The following is a 22,657-nucleotide window of genomic DNA, read 5'->3' as shown; positions in this document are numbered from 1 at the left end:
TTAGTAGTTTACAATCCAATACCAGTTTCTGGTTCTCAATTTGCTTTCTTATTTATTTATATTAAGTTGATAAGGGTAATAATGATCTTTTCTTGAAATTATTTTTGAGCTCATAATCAGAAACATTGAACCATAATTTGTTTTTTAATTTTGATAATATAAGAACTGAGGGGGAGAAGGCGGGACAGAATTAAAAACATGATTGTTTGAATGAAACAGAACAGATTTTTTTTTCAAAAAAATAATCATTTTCATTTTATGTTAAATCCCCCATTATATAAAAAAAAAAGAGCCAATGTAATTTTTAACATGAAAAGTAAACTTTTGAGCATTAAATATATGTTATACACCGTCATAAAACCTATCGACACATGATAAGGTGTCATAGACCATTTTCTCTTGAATTTCTACATTAAGATTTTTATTTTTTAATTTAAAAAAAAGATAGTAATTATATTAGCTATGAAGTTTTTAGGTATTTTATTTCTTAATTAATTGGTTAATTACACGTCAATAGGTGCACTGACTGATTACTTTTAATATCTTCTTCTCACACACCCTAAAAACAAAGCTAAACTGAATTTCTCAACAAAAATATAAGTTTTTTTTCATGAAATAAACAATAAAATAGTGGTGCCATCTAGTGTTCACGAAAGAATTAGCACGTCTACAGAATTATCGCTTGGGATCGGTCAATATGTCTTGGGATCAGTCAATATGCGTAAAGCATCATGATAGGCGGCAACTGGCAGCTTAGCTAAAAAAAAATTTGCTGAAACATGATTATTAATTATGTCACATCTATACATATAATAAAATAAGATGTTTGTGTGTGTGTGTGTGTGTGGCGCGTATCCCGGGAAAACGGCAAGGCCTAGAAAGATGAAATTTGGTATACAGGTGTAGTTTTTGCTGAAGTTGTGCACCTCGGGCTTCGATTTTCGATATTTTAATTAGAAAAAAAGTTATTTAATGTTTTATGTGATTTATAGCACTTTTTAGTACTTTTAACCTCACAGACCCCGAACCAATCTCGCCACACAAATATTTTTTTGTACTATAGGGTCGGAAATTTAATTTTAAATATGATGAACAAAAAAATTTTGAAAATAGAGCAATATTTGTATTTTTTATAAATTTTTGAAAAACCTTTATTTTGCATTTTTTTCTGGGTTTTATATTTTTCTAATATCTTCCTGCGAGAAGTATCAAAGCCTCATTTCTAAAATTTAAGTTGGTAATAGTAAAAACATTTCGCCCTCTTCAGAAGAAAAAATTTCTTAAAAATACGCAATAGTTTTTTTTTTTACAATTTTTTTAATGCTGAACACATCATGTCTTTCCACGCATCAGTCGAAAAAAGCGTTCTTCAATCTTCTATGGCTCTGACGTCACTACTTGGATTTCGATTCGGTATTTACGACGGAATTTTAATCGCAATCAATGCTAATCTTTTTTTTTAACTATATAGCTTACTTCTAATTTTATGACGTGATGACCACGTGTTTTTCCGGCAGCGCTTGCTTTTTTTCTTTCCTTTTTTTTTGTTTTATTTAGGGATTGCATTTATTTCTTTTTTCATTCTCCCCCCCCCCCCAAGCTGGACGTTTTGTTGTACCTATATTACGTTACATTTCATAGTTGTGCGCATTTAAGTCACTAAAAACAGCGAGATTTTTTTTTTCTTTGTCACTTACTTTACCTTGTTACTTTTGGCACAGTACGGGGAATTTTGGAGATAACTTTTTTCGTGCTCTACTTAAAATAAAAAAAGCGGTTTTTTGAGTGATCTTTGTTTTTATTAGGAAAAGATGAGCTGGGAGGTTAAAATAAATGGAGATGGATCAGAAATGTTAGAGATAGATCGTAAAGGTAGATAGCCGCCGATCAATCTTGGCGTAAAAATGTGAAGGCACAAAAAAATATAGAGATGGATTGATTAATACTGCGGCCATATTTATTTAAACAGCCGCCAAAGGCGGCAAACTTGAATTAAAATGGTAAATGACAAGTTAGCCAAACAGCCGCCGTAGGTGGCTGCTTGCATAGAAAGGTGAATGGCGTAATAGAAGGCGAACCAGTTGGTCGCCGCAGGCGGCTAGTATAAATATAAAATTGTTCTCATATCTTCAAAAGCTATATCTGAATTTATGTGAAACCTGAGACAACTGACAGAAGAGATCCAGCTATTGATAGAAAATTTATGTTGACATAGGAAAAATTAGATTGCCAAGTTTTTCTCATATTAATTGTGAATAAAAGCAAAAATTAGCAAAAACTATGAATGCGAAATAAACTCTTTACGCTAGCGCAAAAACAAGAGTTTTTTCAAACAAAAAACCACACATTTCGATCGTAAACACGCGTATTGTCTGATCACCACGATAAAAGCCACCTCGAAAATGTCTGCTGCTATTGTAACGAGGTGCGTCTCATTTTTCCAAGGTACGCTTAATGTTGGAAAAACCCGTACGACTGCACCAAGGCGAGCAGACGAGTAGCGAAAAAGCGCCAAAAAGCCTTCCTGATAACCCTTGCAGAAAATGAACGAAGTCCGTGGCAGTCTATGGCAGTAGACACGCTCAGACTTGACGGCGAGAACTTTTCTCGTGAAAGACAGACATTATTTAAGCAATTAACTAACGACAGGGGAACCCATCTAGGAAAGATCGTGGCAGACTGCGCCATTGAAATTTTTAGGGGCGGGGGGAGGGGTGATGGGTATTTTTCACGTTTGGGGGGAGGGATCTTGACTTGGAGGAGTCTTTGCAACATTTAGGGGGTGCGCCCTTGCCCTTAGGGAAGTGGGCACTCCTGCTAATGATATATTTAGACGTTAGATCTGCATATCGTTCATCAGAACTCAGTCCTATTTAGAGCCGCTAGTTTACTTAAATCGTGCTAACAGAATCGATACGAAAAGAAGCGGGGGGGGGGGGTAGATATTTAAGCTGGCACCGTCTCTCTCACTCTGACTACATCCGAAAAAGAATCCTTTCAAATCAAATGAAACAAGCCGCTTCAGTGCTGGCTAATATGGCCTGGCGCTAAAAATTTAAATGAAGTAAATAAATAAAACAAGACATAACTCTAGGTTTTTCGAAAAAATTCTTTTTCTCCCAAGAGAGTACAAAATTTTGTACGCAAAACGTAATGATTTCGTTACCTAAAAATTGCAAACATTACCGAAGATTCGTAAGTTTAGACTCTCGAATAATTCCAGAAAATCCAAGGAGTTCTAAGTACCGAAGAAACTGATTTATTTTTCTTTAAGTAGTTCCTAAGGGACAACCCTAGGTCTGGGACTGTGAAAAGTCATCTTTAAATAGAGAAAGTTTACAAATAAAGCTTTTTTAAACACATAATCAACTGTGTTGAAATCAATAGCATCTTTTTGAGCACTCACACACAACTGGAAATTATCACAACAAAACATTTTCTTGTACAATTACTTTATTAAAAAATGTCTTTACAATTCAAGAAAAATAGCTTTTGTGAAAAGCTTGCTCTCTCTCTCTTTTTTTTTCTTTTCAAGAGCATCTCCAGCAGTGGTGGCTCGTGCCTTAAAAAAGTGAGAGGGCCAGATCATGGGTGCACTTGCCCCCCTCCCCCCCCGGTTTTTGAAAAGAAAATAGAATTTTTTTTAAAAAATATTTTTAAATATTTTAACTTACTTAAAATTTGTGTTAAATAGAGAAAATTAAATTTATTTTAAACTCTATTTTGTCATCATAGTATGCTAATTACTTGAAGACAAACAGTCAAGAAAAGAGCAAACTGTCTAACCTTGTGCAAATAAAGGCTTCTTTTTTTAATTGTTTGTTGTTTATTTTAAATAGCCTGAACATTCAAGCTATGTAAAATAAACAGCATACAGGCAGGGTAACGGTCTCTGCGAATCCTGCTGTAAATATTGAGGTTCAATGCGTTGGTATTGAAGGTGAAAAAAGAACAGATAATCCGCGGCAGCGTATAATCCGTAACTCATTAATTTTACACTTTTTTAGCACATAATCCGCGGATTATGCGCAGGAAAAGACTACAATCCTTGTTTTTTTTTAATTTCAAGCACATACGCACAAAAAAAAGGGGGGGGGAATAAATAAAAATATAAATTATTGTCTGAAAATAGTGAGGGGGCCCAGGCACCCTCCGGCCCCTCCCACGAGCCGCCACTAATCTTCAGAAATCCAAAAAGTATATTTTAAATAAAAGTAAGACTTAAAAAAAATAAATAAATAAACACACAAAAAATGAATGAATATTATGTTTTATTTCAGTGCATAGTTAATTACAATGACTTTATTCAATCCTGTTTGCAACCGCACTTTATCATCTAACTTATAAACATCCAACTATTCACACCATACGTGGTTTCTTGAACAGTTATCATTAAATATAGGATGATGAATTAAATGCCGTAGCAATCAGTACATCCAAAACCACTAATAATTAAGAAAACACTGATAGTAAAAACATGCCTTAAAAACCAGTTTGAATGCGATTTGAATAGAAAAGAAGATTACAAAATTATTCCAGGTGTTCTTTCAAAAACTCAATAACAGTATCCGTGTCCCACTTTTGGATACTCAATTCTTCTTGGATATTTCCATCTGAATCAAGGAGCTTTATGACAGGGTCTGCTCCACGAACGTACTTCACAGAAAAGCCAGGAAAGCTGCTAGGTTGGTCACTCTTCACAAATGCTAAAAAAAAATTGCTCAAATGCTAAAGTTTTATGGTACATGGTAATACAATTATTTATAAGAGTAGAAAATCACCCATCACGATATGACAGATGCAAATTGCTTCTTTATTAGAAAGAAGATTTCACATAAAATTTGAGGTGTTCAAATAGATATGAGAGACAAATGTTTAACATTGATTGGAAAAAAATTAAATTCATCATTGCCATTACGGCTTGAACTCAAAACAGAACACCAATTCATTTTATTCAATGTCTGGCCAGCAAAACAGTTGCTTACTGGATCTAGTTTTGCCTTGTTGAAAAACAATCACTTCTCTGCTTCTCAAACGCTGCCAAAAAATATCAACTAATCCTTTCATATATAATAGCCAATGATTGAGTAACACGCAAGTTTCAACAATGAAACTCGCGCCACGACATAATGATTTGATATGTTTCGGTAATCTTTAACATGCAGGGAACGGTTTTATTGAGACAAGGCTGAACTCAATCCGGTAACTTAACTGTTTTACTGGTAAGACTCATTCCAGGGGAATGAAGAAACGAAAAAATGGTCAACAATGAATGCTACCAACTGGAGTTTAAGGTTAATCCATTGGAGTTAGGGTTACAATTTCAACTATCAGACTATCACCAAACAGGCAACGGCAATCGTTTTTAAATGTAGAAGAGTAGAAGCAATTTTCATCCGTCATACCTTAACAGGCAACTTTCCAGTTCTAAATAAAACTACTGAATTTAAGTAATGCAGCCATGAAATAATGGCATCTCGCAAGCAGAACGCTTGTGGTTCATTACTGTGGAAGGTTAGTAACTAGCAGCAAATGTACAATGTGGTCACACTATTCATCCCAAGTTTATTTCCCCCCATGACTGAAATACAAAGGTTTTTTCATCAAAGGTGGGCCACCGGAATCCATTGGAGCAGGAAATAGTTCTGGATGGATGACAGCTACAGAGTTCATCCTATATATTAGGGTGTCTCTTATTTTCGAAGTATGAAATTATCACCCTTCCACCCCCTAATTTGGTTCCATTTTATGAAAAAAAATTCAGACAAAATTTAGAGGTAGCTCAATGAAAGAGAAGTTGAGAAAGCATGTGATACATACGTGCAATATAAGGAAAAATTTTAAATAACTTTTCTATACATTTATTACTTTTGTTTTATATTTGAACTCATAGATAAGATGGAAACTGAAAACAATGCAGCTTATATTCAAGAAAATCAAAAAGAAAATGAGGACGGAAAACAAAACAATTACTCCAGATCTTGCGGCAGCTTTAGATCGAACAAAAGTGTCCCAACAAAAGACTATGTTCATTATTTCAGAAACCGGCAAGAGTTTAGGACAGAATCTCTCAGAATTTTCTGTAAACAAGGACTCGATTTGTTGACAAAGAATGAAAGAGAGAGAGCTAAAAAATATGAAAAAATCAAGACCAAATTTCAAGGTAATGTACCTTTTGTCCTTCATTGGAATGGAAAATTAATCAATGATCTTACCAGAAAAGAGAAAATTGATCGTTTACCAGTGTTAGTTTCTGGGAAAGGAACGTCTCAACTATGAGCAGTGCCAAAAAATACATCTGGCACTGGAGAAGCTCAGGCTGCAGCTGTCTTTGAAGTCATTAAAGACTGGGGTATTGTGGACAATGTACGTGCAATGTGCTTCGACACAACCAGCTCAAACACAGGCCTGAATTTTGGGACTTGTATCCTTTTAGAGAAGAAGCTTAGTAAAAATCTTCTGTCATTTGCTTGCAGGCAGCACATAATGGAGTTGATAATTAGTTCGGTCTTTAAAGTGTGTATGGTAACTACGTCTTCTCCAAAAATAGCGTTGTTCAAACGTTTCCAAGAATATTGGGGCTATATTGACACTGACAAGTATGAACCAGGAATTTCATTTGACATTGTAGCTAATTAGGTTGAAGATATTAAGACAGAAACAATCGACTATGTAAGCAAAAGTCTAGCACAAAGAAAAACAAAGCTAAGAGAAGATTGTAAAGAATTTCTACAACTCGTAATCATCTTTCTTGGTGGGGTTCCAGAAAGCGAAGTTAGATTTATGTCACCTGGGGCAATCCATCATGCCCAATGGATGTCAAAAGTTATATATTGTCTCAAGATCTAGATTTTTAAAGCCTGATTTAAACCGATTTCAACAGAAGAAATACGATTACATCATATGTGTATTTTTATAGTTTGTCTATACTGGAAAGCTTGGATTTCTGCACCACATGCTTCCAGTGCTCCATACAATGACTTGCTGTGGGTGAAATCGATTCTTGAATACTCAGCGATACATTCAGCCATTTCAGAAGCAGCATTACGTAAATTTTCGAATTACTTGTGGTACTTAACAGAAGGACATGTTTGTTTAGTGTTATTTGATAACTCTGTAAGTGTGTCAACCGAAAGACAAATGGTGTGTAATATGCAGAATAAAGTTCCAGTGGATAAAGATAAAAATTTCTCTTAGAAGCTTCAAGTTGATATTAATTCAATTAAGAATAAGAACTTGCAAGATTTTGTTTCAACCAGGTCAGTGACTTTTTTTCAGTTGTTGTACCTCCCAGCTGGATTTCTTAAATGTAATCCAAACACATGGGAATTAAGAGATGATTACAAACAGACAAAGGAGATAGACCCTAGAGATTGTAAACGATCATGCTAAGCATGCAATTGCTCTTATTAATGAATACAGTGGGTTCCTTACCCATGATGAAACACAACTACAATTTTCTATTGCAAGTTGCTGAAAGTCATAGGAAAAAGTACCCCGACAGCAGAAAAATGACAGACTCTTAGTTTTCGCAAAGGCAATACAATTTAAACTTGACATGAAAAGCTAAAGTCAATTTATAAAATTAGTGCAATAAACTAATTCCAACTAGTTCATTGATTTTGAGTTTGTTGTGTCACATGTAATACAACTTTCCGTTACCTTTTTAAAAACCTTGAGGTGCTTGAACTACTCCTAAATATTAAAACATTTTTCTAACTTTACATGTATTGTTTCTATAGAAAATGTAACCAAATAAAAGGGTGAGACCTGTAAAAATAAGATTTTTTTAAGGCTCATAAGAGACACCCTAATATACATGGATCACTTTATCAAACACACCAGACCATCACCTTTTGATCCGATTTTGTTATTGCTTGACAATCACCAATCTTACATTAATATCGATACAGTTGAAAAAGCAAAATCCAACTCCATTGTAATGCTGTATTCCTGCCTCATTGTACACACCGTCTACAACAATTACAGGGATAGAAGTGACATTTGCCAACAAAAATATAGGAAAATATAGGAATTTTCTGAAAAAAATATAGGAATTCGATGGAAAATATAGGAATTTTCTGCAAACAATATAGGAATTTTTCGAAATAATATAGGAATATTTTGAAAAAAAAAAAAAAAAAGGAAATACAGGAATTTCGATAACAAAGCTCGCCAGTATGACATTTTTTTTCAAAATGCAATACTACTATTCGATTAAAAACATTTAATTACACTACCTGACATAAGTGCAATACATATGCATAAATAAGTCTAAAAATACACACAAAATCAATTTTACAAACAGTAAAAGAGCGTAAAACTGTAATTTGTACTAAACATATTAAGGCATACTTTAAAAATAAAAAATAAAAATAGATGAAACTTTTTGTAGATGAACACAAATCTTTCTTAAAATAGTTGTGTCACTAATCTAATTTTTAATGAAAGATTTTGCATGATCCGATACTGCGATGGGCAAGCTGTGCAGTAGAATGAAATTCGTGAAGTTCTGTTCTAATTTATGTTATCACTTGACAATGCAGTAAAAGCCAAACTTAAAATTTTATAAGTTGTTGAAACATGTGCTATGCTGAAATCAAAGTCACATGTCACAGTAATATCAGGGGTCAATCCAGGTTTCATTTTTTAAGTCCCCGTTATGCGAAAAAACAAAATATTTTTTGTGAATTTTCTTTATTTTTGTGAAAAAGAAATTATTGTGAATTTCCTTTTCTTTTCTAGAAAAAAGTGTTCAGGTAAAAATTTAAATGTATGCAAATTAAAAATTTAAATGTATACTGAGTTTTTTTTTCAGAAAAATCTCTGATATGATACTTTTTGACCATTTCCCCCCCCCCCCTGAAAATCCTGACTTTTCAGTACCAAATTCGATCATAGTTGAAATCCACGATTTCCCATGACTTTGAAGGACACCCAATCCAGACCTAAAAAACTTGGTGGCCACCACTGTCCCAAAGTTTTAAAGTACAAAAAGTGAGGGGGGGGGGGGTAGTTTTTACTACTTTCATAAAAAAAATTAATAAATAGAACCTTGCACTTGTTCACAAAAACATGCATTTTGGAAAATTTAAGTTAAAATAGGTTTTTAAATTACTTCAAAATAAATAAATAGTTTAGTAATCAAAACCGTTTCTTTAAGTTCATACCAAAGCCTCCAAATCAATGAGGATCGAATGCAATTGTGCAGATAAAATTTCACTTTTCTAGAAACTAATGCAGGGCTCCCAACACATTTTAGTTTTAGAAAAGGGTAAAAGAGGACCAATTTCAATCAAAAAGAGGACTAAAGAGGACCAGTTAGGATTAAAAAGAGGATCTTGAGAGGACCATTCATTTAAACACAAGGAAGCATCAAAAGGCAAATTAGCTGCCTGCTGCTAAATCCCTGAAAATAATTTGTTAATTAACCATAATACTGATTTTTAATGATACAATTCCTTTATCACCTTCTGCACAACTGATCTTTTTATCCATTGAATAATATTATTTACACAAACATTTGGATGGGAGGGGGGGGGGGGAGGCACTTAGCGCAGCACTTAAGGCAGCCTCCATAGAACTAAATGGGCGTAATGATACATTTTGAATTGAACCAGGGATGCTGGTAGTCTCACTGAAGGATAGATGAAGCTGTGCTTCATCTTTCTATATTTTAAAATTATTTTTGTGTTTTTCTGTATTGTAATGCTTCTTTAATAGCATTTATATCCCTTCTTCACCGATATGAATCCATCACACACCAAACAGATCTACTGTATTGAAAGTTTCCCTAAAAATGTCTGAAATTCTCAATCACAAAGAGAAGCAGATCACATGAGGCATAGTTTTGCAATTTTCATATTCAAAGTATATTTTCAAGAATCATAAAGCTTACATAAAAAAAAATAATCCATGATTGCAGGGCCATGAGTGCTTTGAACTTTTATGGGGGGGGGGACAAATTCCCCACTTTAGCAGGCATCATGCGGCCTGCCTTGTCTAGTGGTCAGAGAAGTCTGACTGCGATAGGAAGGTCCGGGTTCGAATCCCGGCTCGGACATGGATGTACTTTCTCTCTCCTGTCCTTGTCCCCTATAAAGGGGTCCTTATGGCATGTGTGTACTGTAGAAGTCGGACTTCACACCAAATTACTCTACAGTTGGAAAAGTGAAGCAGTGCACCTCAAATTGCCAGCCTACTTGGCACACGACAACAACAGCAGCAGGCATCATGACAATGAAATGATGTACAAATTCAACTTCATATAATTACATAATTCAACTTTGTTTCATATACAGACGCTACTTTAAAATGTTATGTGCTCAATTGTTTAAATTTAATACCCCTCCCCCTCCCACACAAAAAAACAGTAATAACCGAAAATAAGCTAATGATATTCAAAATTATGTTTGCAAAACTAAATAAGCTTGAATTAAACAACACAAAAAATATTAATTTTTTAGTTATTTAAGTAAAAATTTAATCGAGTTAATCTGACGTAGCATGTCAAAATAACTTCTAATTGCCATAAATATAAAAATATTTATAAGATGCAAAACGATTGAAAGCTCAGAGAAGCAAATTTTCACGAACCAAGTTCAATGTTGGCATGCTTCCCATAAAATAAATTTATTTATTTTCTACTAAATTAAACCTAAAACATGCTAATCCAAGTTGGAATATGGGAAAATAACATTCGATTGGGCAAAATATTTTAATATTTACATGATTCAAAAAGATTGAAATTTCAAACATTAAAAGCAATTTTCCGCGAAGTCCGAGTAAGTTCAATGTTACCATGGTTTCCAAAATAATTCCTACGTTAATTATTGAAATTAAATGAAAAATAAGCTAATCTAAAGTAGTATATGTCAAAATAACTTCCAATTGTCAAAAACATCTAAATGTTTACAAGATGCAAAAGGATTGAAATTATTTTCCGCGAAGTCCAAATAAGCTCAATGTTGTTATTGTTTTCAAAATATTTCCTTCGTTAATTATTGAAATTAAACGAAAAATAAGCTAAACTAAGGTAGCATATGTCAAAATAACTTCCAATTGTGGAAAACATCAAAATATTTACAAGATGCAAAAGGATTGAAATTTCCAACGCGAGAAGCATTTTTCCGCGAAATCCGATTAAGTTCAATGTTGCCATGGCTTCCAAAATAATTCCTTCGTTAATTATTGAAATTAAACGAAAAATAAGCTAATCTATAGTAGCATATGTCAAAATAACTTCCAATTGTCAAAAACATCAAAATGTTTACAAGGTGCAAAAGGATTGAAACTATTTTCCGCGAATTCCGAATAAGCTCAATGTTGTTATGGTTTTCAAAATATTTCCTTCGTTAATTATTGAAATTAAAGGAAAAATAAGCTAAACTAAGGTAGCATATGTCAAAATAACTTCCAATTGTGGAAAACATCAAAATATTTACAGGATGCAAAAGGATTGAAATTTCCAACGCGAGAAGCATTTTTCCGCGAAATCCGAGTAAGTTCAATGTTGCCATGGCTTCCAAAATAATTCCTTCATTAATTATTGAAATTAAACGAAAAATAAGCTAATCTATAAAAACATATGTCAAAATAACTTCCAATTGTCAAAACATCAAAATGTTCACAAGATGCAAAAGGATTGAAATTTCAAACGCGAGATGCAATTTCCCGTGAAGTCCGAATAAGCTCAATGTTATTGTTATGGTTTCCAAAATATTTCCTTGGTTAACTATTGAAATTAAACGAAAAATAAGCCAATCTATAGAAACATACGTCAAAATAACTTCAAATTGCCAAAAACATCAAAATGTTCACAAGATGCAAAAGGATTGAAATTTCAAACGCGAGATGCAATTTTCTGCGAAATCCGAATAAGCTCAATGTTATTGTTATGGTTTCCAAAATATTTCCTTCGTTAATTATTAAAATCAAACGAAAAATAAGCTAAACTAAAGTAGCATATACTAAAATAACTTCTAATTGTGGAAAACATCAACATATTTACAAGATGCAAAAGGATTGAAATTTCAAAAGCGAGAAGCATTTTTCCGCGTCCGAGCCGAGTAAGTTCAATGTTGCCATGGTTTCCAAAATAATTCCGTCATTAATTATTGAAATTAAACGAAAAATAAGCTAAGCTAAGGTAAGCACATGTCAAAATCACTTTGGATTGTAAAAAGAATCAAAATATTAACAAGATGCAAAAGGATTGAAACCTCAAACACGAAAGCAATTTTTCGCGATAAATCATATCGAATATATATGTTCAGAAAATTGCACTAATGAAATTTTTTAAAAGAATTACAAGCACAATCCAAACAATAAATAAATTCAAGCAATAAAGAAACTTTTTATACTTTTTCAAGCTTTTCAAACACTAGAAAATGTGTGTGTGTGACCTCCCCCCCCCCCCCCCCAAGAACTTTTCAAGGTTTTTCATGGGCGTACGAACTTTGTTTAACACGCGCTGCGGCGGCGTGCTTGGGAGAACAGTAACTTTTAACGAAATGAAAAACTTTTAAAATCTGATATTTAAGTAAAAACAATATAAAAGCGAACTAATCAGACCATAATGTTAAAAGTCTGAAGCGGACTTTACCATAAAACACGGACTTTGGCGGGAAAAGCGAACCATTTGGGAGCCCTGCACAGTAGGAAAGATAAAATGGCGGCTGCACGTGGATCGCGGAAAAGGCGGTAGCCAAAAGTCGAGGGGAAAAGTAAAAAAAAAAAAAAGGAATCGGAAACTGAAAATATAGGAAAATATAGGAATTATAGGAATTATAGGAACTTTTTCAGAAATATAGGAAAATATAGGAATATAGGAACGCTGCGATGCCTGCAATTAGATATTGGAGTAAATAGGCCGTTTAAAAATTATTGTGCCAAGACGTACTGGCTACACAGCAACTCTGGCAAGACCCTGTCAGTGTAAGAGATCCCAGAAACAAATTAAATATGCACTACCTATTGTAGCAACCCCCATCAATATAATGACCGCTTCAAAAAAAACTGGCATATGGCCTTATGATCCCAATGTTTTCCTTGCAGCTGACTTCAATGCATCATCCATCACAGATTGCCCTTTGACTTCAACGACTGCTTTTAATGCAGCTTCAAGCATCACAACTTCAATAAAGATCTTTGGGAACATAGAACTAGTTTCAAAGACTGAAACTAGAATAGATGAGTCAAGTAACGCACCCGAAACGGCAAGAATTATTCATGACAGACAATTTTTGCATCAGCCAAGCACATCAGAGGTTGTAACTTTCCCAACACCTTCTAAAGTTAAACAAAACGAACATGAAAAGCATGTTCCTTTCAGCCCAGAAGCAATATGTCCTTTACCAAAGGCACAATCAAGAAGTGGAAATAAGAAACGTCTTAGAAAGTACGCAGTTTGAACAGACTTTGCCGAGAAACAACCCCAGGAAATGCGCAAGCCAAGAAAAGGAAGATAAGCAGTGACAAAGGAAAACGTAAAAGGGAAAAAAAAGTGATAAAATTAAAGAGAATGGAAAGGGCAAAGTAAAAGGGAAGTCGGTTAAACAACAGGGTCAAAATTGAGCATTAAAAGTACTGTGGATGGAGACAACAGTTAAGAGTAGAATTTTAACTCACATACAGGTGAAGAATGGAAACAGTCTCAATATAAGAACTGGACAAATTTCAAATGGAATAAATATTGACACTCAAATGGAATAAATATCGAGACTTGTTAATCTTTCGAAATAATGATTTTAAAAATCTTTTGATGATTAATTTTAGAAGAGTCCTTAAATAAATATTAGCTTATATCCCCAAAGCAGAATACTTTACGATGTTTTGCAATGTAAAAGCATTTGACCAAAATTGTTGTGCAAGTATTTCAGGCATTGTATACATAGAAATGCGACCTTTTCCATAAATCGGAAGCTCAAAATCAAAACCGTTTTGTACAGGTGTATGAAAGGAATATTTTATTTATTTGTTCAATACTCAAATCTTACTGCAAGGAAGAGAATGAGATCAAAATTTCAAGCACACATTCTTGATAGAAAATGCAAATCCATGCAGTATGTCTCCATTCTTGGCACCTAAAAGTGCCGCCTCTTCTCCTAAAATATCGAAGAGTTTTGAGTGCTTTGACACCAGTTCCAAGTATTTCATTGCATTAGAAGCAGTATTTTTCCTGAAAATAACAGCACATGGCGAATAGTGCGACCAAGAGATGACAACATAAAAATGTTAAAAGGAAAATTTTTGCCTTATATGGACAATGATTTACGGATAGGTCTTCCAGGTAGTTATGAGTGGTCAGACAGCAAAAAGGAGGAAATCTAAAAATTTTTTACAAAGACATGCGGAAAGAACAGTATCTAAAATGCATCTAAAAAGCTTCCAGAAAAGAGGAAACCCAAAAAAGTGTCTAATTTATCAGTTTGAAAGATACAATAAAACTTTCATATGCAAATTCCCTTTAAATGTTTAAGAATATCTTAAGATTAGACAGGGCCGTTACGAAAAAGTTAGTAATAAATTTTTTTTACGAAGTTTAACTCAAAATAAAGTCTCAATGTCAAAGAGATATATAGGGGAGAGTTGTACCTTGGGACACTTTTCATATTTTAATTTTTAACATAAAATATTTGAATCAAATTTAAAATCTTAAAGTCACATTAAAATACCCTAACATACTTCTATGCAATATATTTTTTAAAATTCAGACAGTTTGAAAATAAAATGTTGCCAACCATTTAAAGTAAAAGCTCCAAGCTGTGCCAACGTACAACATCCTATTGTACCTTGGGACACATCCTGTTGTACGATGGGAAAGTCTTCATGATTCAGGAAACAGCCATATACTTAAATCAATTTTGCTCCAGAAAACGAAAAAAAAAATTTCATGGTAGTGAATTAAATTTTGAATATTTAATAATGTGTTATGAATTATTATCTAACATTAAATGTTTTTAAAAGACTACATAAGATTGGAACTTTCTTCCATTTTCTTTAACATATCTTAATTATTCATGCATATGTTGTACCTTGGAACGTGTCCTAAGGTACAAAATGTTTGGCTGTCCCAATACAATCACCATGTTGTTTAAGAAAACCCAAAATAATGGTCCATCTAGATGCACTATCATTATTTTCTCAAAAGCAAATTAATTAAAGTACTTCTCTTTTATAACAAAATAAAATTCAGTTGATTAGCATTGTTTCTAAGGTACAACACTCTCCCCTATTACTCAATTTTAATCTCAAAATTATTATTCCAGAACTAAGTTTCCAGAGCAAATTTTGAGCTTGATTTAAAAAATGGAACTTTTATTCCTGTTCTCCCTCTAACTTGAAAAAGAAAAAAAATTCATCACCTATAAAAAAACAAAAACTCAACTATGAGTTTTTTTTTTTTTTTACATTTCTCATTAAATAATTCATAGTTAAAATTGGTGTACAACTAATGCCTCTTTTCAAAAACTTAGTGCTAGAGAAGCTAACAAAAAACGAGCTGATGTGTGTATTAAGACTTTCTTTTACTCCAATTTAATGTCATTTTCTCATTATTGGCAGTTTTAATACACTGAAGAGCCAAAAAAACTGGTATAGGCATGCGTATGCAAATAAATTGATATGGAACCAATCAGAATACGGCGCTGCGGTCGGCAACGACTATATAAGACAACAAGAGTCTGACACAGTTGTTAGATCGGTTACTGCTGATACAATGGCAGGTTATCACGATTTAAGTGAGTTTGAACGTGGTGTTATAGTCGGCGCACGAGAAATGGGACATAGCATCTCCGAGGTAGAGGAGAAATTTGGATTTTCCCGTACGACAATTTCACGAGTGTACCGTGAATATGAAGATTCCGGTAAAACATCCAGTCTTCGACATCGCTGCGGCCGAAAAATGATCGTGAATGAACGGGACCAACGAAGATTGCGAAACATCATTAAACGTGACAGAAAAGCAACCCTTCCGCAAATTGCTGCAGATTTCAACGCTGGGCCATCAACAAGTGTCAGCGTGCGAACAATTCAACGAAACATCATTAATATGGGATTTCGGAGCCGAAGACCCACTCGTGTACCCTTGATGACTGCTCGACACAAAGCTTTGCGCCTCGCCTGGGCCCGTGAACACCAGCACTGGACTGTTGAAGACTGGAAACACGTTGCCTGGTCTGATGAGTCTCGTTTTCAACTGTATCGAGCGGATGGACGCGTACGGGTTTGGAGAAAACCCCATGAATCCATGGACCCTGCATGTCAACAGGGGACTGTTCAAGCTGGTGAAGGCTCTGTGATGGTATGGGGTGTGTGCAGTGGGGCTGATATGGGACCACTGATACGTCTTGATGTGTCTGTGACAGGTGCCACGTACGTAAGCATCCTGTCTAATCATTTGCACCCATTCATGACCATTGTGCATTCCGACGGACTTGGGCTATTCCAGCAGGACAATGCGACAGCCCACACGTCCAAAATTGCTGCAGAGTGGCTCCAGGAACATTCTTCTGACTTTAAACAGCTCCGCTGGCCACCAAAATCTCCAGACATGAACATTATTGAGCATATTTGGGATGCTTTGCAACGTGATGTTCAGAAGAGATCTCCCCCTCCTCGTACTTTTAGCGAATTATGGACAGCCTTGCAGGATTCATGGTGTCAATTGGATCCAGCACTACTACAGACATTAATCGAGTCCATGCCACGTCGTGTTGCGACACTTCTGCGTGCTCGCGGAGGCCCTACACGATATTAAGCAGGTGTACCAGTTTTTTTGGCTCTTCAGTGTATAATTCAATAGTTTACTCTCTAAATATCACCAACAGTGGCCAAGTTAAAACCAGATTTAAAAAAAAATTTTTAAAAAAAATTGCCAAAATTTGTCGCCAAGTAGGCGCTGAATGCAACCAAAAAGGAAGATGCACAACTAGACCCCACTCGGAGTCTACTTACCAAATTTCTACTTTCTAGGACATTCCGTTCCTGAGTTATGCGACATACAGTGGCTCCCAAAAGTGTTCGTACACTTCGAAATTTTTTAGTAAAACCAAAATAACTCGAAACTGAATTCGAATATGAAGTCCAATATTTTTCACATCATCCCTATATCATTCTAAATACAACACATTGGTTTTTTCAAATTATTGACGGATCTTTTTTTTTGAAATGGGTCAAAAAACGAAGAGACAGAGAAATAACCCGCCACAAAAGTCATCGTACATCGAATATTTTCGAATAAATTCATGACTAAAATTATCATATGCCGTTTTATTAATATTTTTGCATTGTGTTGATCCTTATAAGTCATTTGGCTTTATTTTTTTGTTTATTTATTCCTTAATATTGTGCTTATTACTATAAAATCACTGGTATTTGTAAAAACCGCAAACACAATTCAAAATTTGAATTTTTTTCCCCACAGTAGCGGAAAATTGGTTTGAAATGTCTCTAAATTAGTTAATTTATTTGTTTGTATAGTAAAGTGCTTGAAAAAATGCTTTAAAGAAAGGAATCGGACCGAAAATAAGGTAAGAAAAGGTCAACGGGTAAAGTTGACAAAACGTGATCGTAGATATAAAGTTGAAAAAAATATGAAAAAAACACATTTGAGTGCTGTAAAAGTTTCTACAGAGTTAAAAGAAAAATTTTAAGTTTAATTTTCACCTAAAATATTTCGCCAAATTCTCAGATTAGCTGGATTAAGTGGGGCCTCTTCCCGCAGAAATTTTTTTGGTTGTGCGAAAAACAGAAAGCTTACGCTTTTTGTCGCAAAATCAATGATAAATAAGCTCAAAACGTTTTAGAATCACGTCTTACGTACAGATAAAAATGAATTCAACATTTTTGGTTAAATTGCTGTATAATTCTAAGTAAAAGAAAAAATTAGGAACTTAATCTTAAGAACTTAGTTGGATCAGTTAATCAGGACGGTGGAGGTGTTCTAGTGTGAGGGTGCATATCAGCATCAGGACTTGGTAGTTTGGAATTTTTTTAAGAAATAATGAATCATGCTGTTCCTTTAAATATTTTAAAAACCAATTTTGAACTGTTTGCCCAAAATTTAGTTATTGGAAACAACTTTGTTTTTATCAAGATAACGATAAGAAGCACACGGTTTTCAACGTTTTCGTCTAGTGCCTCGAAAATTGTCCTAAAGTTTAGAAAATACCCCTTCAATCTCCAGATTTGAACTTAATGTAACGTATTTAGAGATATTTGGAGGCTAGATTACGAAAATATGGTTTTAAAACGAAAATAGAACTAGAAACAGTAAGACTCGAAGTGTGGTTGAACACTTGCTCAGAAATTACTCAAAAAAATGAAAGAAAAAGAATGAAATCTATTCCCAGTCGTTTAAAAGGTGTTGTGAATACTGTATGATATTCTACTAATTAATAACTTAATAAAAAGATGGATTATTCAATAATATATAGACATTTTATAAAAGGTACAAAGACTTTTGTGAGATAAAATTTCCGGCACTTTTTGGTTTTTGATTTTTAAAAAATTAAGTTTTAATATTTTTTAAAAACTTTTCGTGTAGTTTTGTTAAAAATTGATCATAGATCTTATAATTAAATACCTATTCCGAAATATTAATTCTAACCAATTGATTGGAGCCTATTTCGTTGAAAGACGTAAGTGTACGTAGACTTTTGGGAGCCACTGTACATACACACATACGTACATACAGACGTCACGAGAAAATTCGTTGTAATTAACTCGGGGATCGTCAAAATGGATATTTTGGGTGTCTGTACGTTCCTAGGCACATATCCATGTGTGGTCAGGTTCAAAATAAAACTCAACATTCATTTGGGGTGAGCAAAATGGAAATTAAGGCCGATTTTTGGGAGAAAATTTTTTTGCGAATACAATACTTCCTTTTTTGTAAAAGGAAGTAAAAAAGAGAGAGGGGCTTTTATATATATTGTAAATCACACATTTTTTTTACATAATAGGTAATGAATATTTACTCGAATTTACAACCAAGAAAACAATTTTTTTAAAAATTACTTATTGTTAAGAAAAATGTATTGCTCTAATATTACTTTTTAAAATTTTTGGCCACCATATAATCGTTCCAGGTTTAATTATCCTATGACACAGTTCAAAAAAATTTGACTGGATCAAATGTAAATTTGATTTTTTTCTTTTCAAAATTCTTCTGTCAAAAATTAGTGTACGAATGTTTGAATACATCTAATTTTCATTAGATAGCAGTGTTATGTAGTTAAATAAAAACATACATATTCACGGCAATTCCTGTGGTAACAGGCATATCAATCGTTACATACAACACCCAACAAGTGCTACAAATATGTTAGATCCCTGTTTCATTGCATGAACTTTATGGAAAATATAGGCTCTACATGATGCAATTAAATTTTGAAGCTTTTCTGAAATAATATTTTTGGCTGAGTAAGAAATGTATCTCATAAAACTCCTCCATTAATAAGTCAAAAAAAAAAAAAAGAATGCATTATAAGATTTCAAAATTTAATTGCATAATGCGGAGATATTTCCTTTCGAAGTTTGTGAACTTTGAACCAGAGATTGAGTAAAGTAAATGGATGTGTAATAAATGTAAATTGATTTCTTTGCATACTCCCAAAAGTAAAACAAGGGAGAAAATAGAAAATAAAAAAATGACAAACTTGGAAATTAATGTGAATTTACTAATGAAATTGTGCTTTCAAAAAAGAATGAATATCACTTTTTTGGGTTTGTCATGACACACACTTTTGTACAATAAAACCTTTGCAAAAGTTGTACATCTAACTTTTTTATCGCTTACCTAAGCATAACACTTAAAGGAACTTTATAAGCTAATATTAACAGTTTGCATCTTTTTAAACATATTTTTAGTGAAAGTCAAGATAAGAAAAAACTTATAATTCATTCTTTCTGTCAATTATGAGCATACAAAGAAGAAATGAAAATTATTTTGGAGTGCCCAAGCTCTGCCTGGTTTGCTTGTGGTGGATCGCACATCACTGATATACAATAAACCATCTAAAGGTGGAATGGACGGGAATCACAATCTAATGCTCTCTCCAAAACAACTGCTAATGCTCTGGGTTATACAGAATTCAAAAATGGCTTTTATAAAACACATGTTTGAAGCATAAAAATCTTCCCTTTTAGCAGAAACTAATGTGGTAAAATTTTCACTTACCTTGGATTTGTGGGTAGTGACCTATTTTTCATCCGCATACTTCAAGACGGGCTTGTGAATATTTCTAAAAATAATTAATGGATAATTAAATTCATAAATGCTTTACTTATGATGTAAAAATTCTACAAAATGCAGTTAATACTAAATTTTAGTAATCATTAATTTACAAACACTCTTTGTGGACAATTTACAGTCAAGTAAACTTTTCAAAAAAATAAGGAAAATTATTTCTCAGCTTAACCAAAAAATAAAATTACTTCTGAAAGGGAACGTCAATATTGCATCAGCAGAATGTCAAGCCAAAAAAAACATAAATGTTATACGGAGCATATCTGAGACCGATTGAGGAATGACTTCAAAGAGAGAGATATCCCTAAATTAACCTAAATCTAATAACATGATTTTGTGCAAAGAGCTGATTTTGGGAATCTGGCAAAAAGAGTTTAAAGAAGGTTCATAGGTTAAAACAACATATCAATGTAGTGTAGCACAGGCCTCAATAACCACACAAAGAAAGAACATGTAGTTTGTTAAGGCTTATGTAACTTTTATGTATATTAAAACATTAAAAATTATATGACATAATTAATCATAAAACAGAACTTATCATATTTCTAGACATGAGCTGTTAACCCCTTGCCAGTGTCGCCCGAGTCCAACTTGGGCAACAATGTACATTATTTGTGATGCCCGAACTGAGTTTGGGCAGGAGAAAAATTCTCGTTTCTTTTTTGTGAATCCCGAGCGGACTTTTTTTTTGCGTGAAAATACTTAGTTTACTATTTTCCTAATAGATGGCATTAGTTGTACTAGTTTTTTTACCCATCATGAGAGTTCATAGAAGAAGCCAAAAGCGGGAGTGTTGGCAGCTGAGACAATCAAAAACACACTTGGACAGTTTCGCTTTCTCTTTTTTTTTTTTTTTGCTTTCTCGTTTAGTTTTTGTTTGTTTTTAGTGAGTTTATTTGCAAATAATTTTCTTTTTACGGAATGTCCGATGCAGAAACAGATGAGGAGTACAGTTTAGGCTTCTTAGGATCGGATACTGATATTTTTAGTGATGAAGATAACATCGAAAGTGATAATGATAGTGATACTTCGTCATGTAGAGATTGGATATTGGAATCTATTATCTTTGGATAATGTTCCTCCTGCCCCTCCAAGATTTCCATTTCAGCAAGCACAAGTAGGTGCAACAATTGATGCGCAAGAAACTGAATATTTTGATCTGTTTTTTTGACAGCAATTTGTTGCATATAATTACCATAGAAACTAATAGATATGCAGAGCAATGCGTTCACAGTCAAACAATAAAATCACAAAGTAGAGTTAAAAGGTGGGTCCCCACGAAGGAAAGTGAAATTAAGATTTTTCTTGCCTTGCATTAATTATAAAGAAACCTGTGTAATAAAGGACTTTAACTGTAACCGTGTTCGGACAGGGAGAGAGACAGCAAATCAAGCAACAGGACTATCGCGAGAGGCACGATGGCGTAGAATGTTCCATATAAGCTTCAGATATGTATATGTTCTTTTATAAATGTGTTGTGGCCGCTTTTTATATGTGTTAATTAAAGTATGGTGTGCTAATGCAAAACAGCATCTATCGTTATTGCATCGCTATCTGCTCGTTACGCCTCCAAACACAACAAGCGAACTACATGGTGGCAGTGGTAAAAGTTTTGGTTTTGATATGATCGCGATGAATGCTCTCCCCAACTTAACATGATTTATGACTGTAGCGTTAGATTTATTAAACATCCTTACTTTCAAGTGAGTAAAAGAACATTATTTACTTCCTTGTTCAGTTCTCAAGGATTAAAAATCATAGTAGATAAAGATGACAGAAACATCGCAGACTGGAAATGATTTACGGGCGACGAAAGAACAAGTGGCGCCTGCATATCAAGGGACTCTGCCCGATACCTTTTCCTTTTCTGCACCAGCTCTGTGGTTAAAATGGAAACAACGTTTTGAACGATTTTGTTGTGCTTCCGGACTAGATAAACAGTCGGATGATGAGCAAGTAATTGCTTTAATTTACTTTATGGGCGATAAAGCTGAAGACATATACACTTCCTTTAATCTGTCAACAGATGAACAAACGGATTATGAAACTGTTATAAAAAGGTTTACTGATCACTTTATTGTATAAAAGAATCACAGAATTGACATGAACCACTTATCCCAGCTCCTTTTTCAGAGAGACCGTGGGAAATGATAAGTCTTGATCTCTTCAGATACAAAAATTCATGGTATCTCCTCATTATTGATTATTATTCACGTTTTCCAGAAATAGCGAAGCTAAGTAATTTGACTTCTGCCGAGATAATAACACGCTGCAAATCTATATTTTTGCTTTACGGAATACCGGACATTTTAAGATCAGATAACAGACCACAGTTTGATCCAGTAAGAAGAAGGGAATTTCAAGAGTTTTCTAAAAGTTATGGATTTTCACACATTACGAACAGTT

General features: G+C 33.8%; 1 protein-coding gene across 1 annotated transcript in view; it reads right to left on the bottom strand.

Annotated features, from left to right (window-relative positions):
* Positions 1-3,691: 3,691 nt before the first annotated feature.
* Positions 3,692-22,657, bottom strand: part of LOC129229461 (selenoprotein F-like) — a 49,788-nt gene continuing 30,822 nt past the window's right edge. The window contains exons 4-5 of the mRNA XM_054863775.1: positions 20,183-20,246; positions 3,692-4,706 (exon numbers count right to left, since the gene is read on the bottom strand). Of these exons, the coding sequence (XP_054719750.1) occupies positions 4,531-4,706; positions 20,183-20,246 (240 nt within the window). The 3' untranslated portion in view covers positions 3,692-4,530. The remainder of the gene's footprint in view (positions 4,707-20,182; positions 20,247-22,657) is intronic.

This window comes from Uloborus diversus, chromosome 9 (assembly GCF_026930045.1).
Source record: "Uloborus diversus isolate 005 chromosome 9, Udiv.v.3.1, whole genome shotgun sequence".
NCBI classification, from domain to species: Eukaryota; Metazoa; Arthropoda; class Arachnida; order Araneae; family Uloboridae; genus Uloborus; species Uloborus diversus.
Note: the sequence above shows the minus strand (reverse complement) of the source record. Positions and strands in the feature narration are given on the sequence as shown.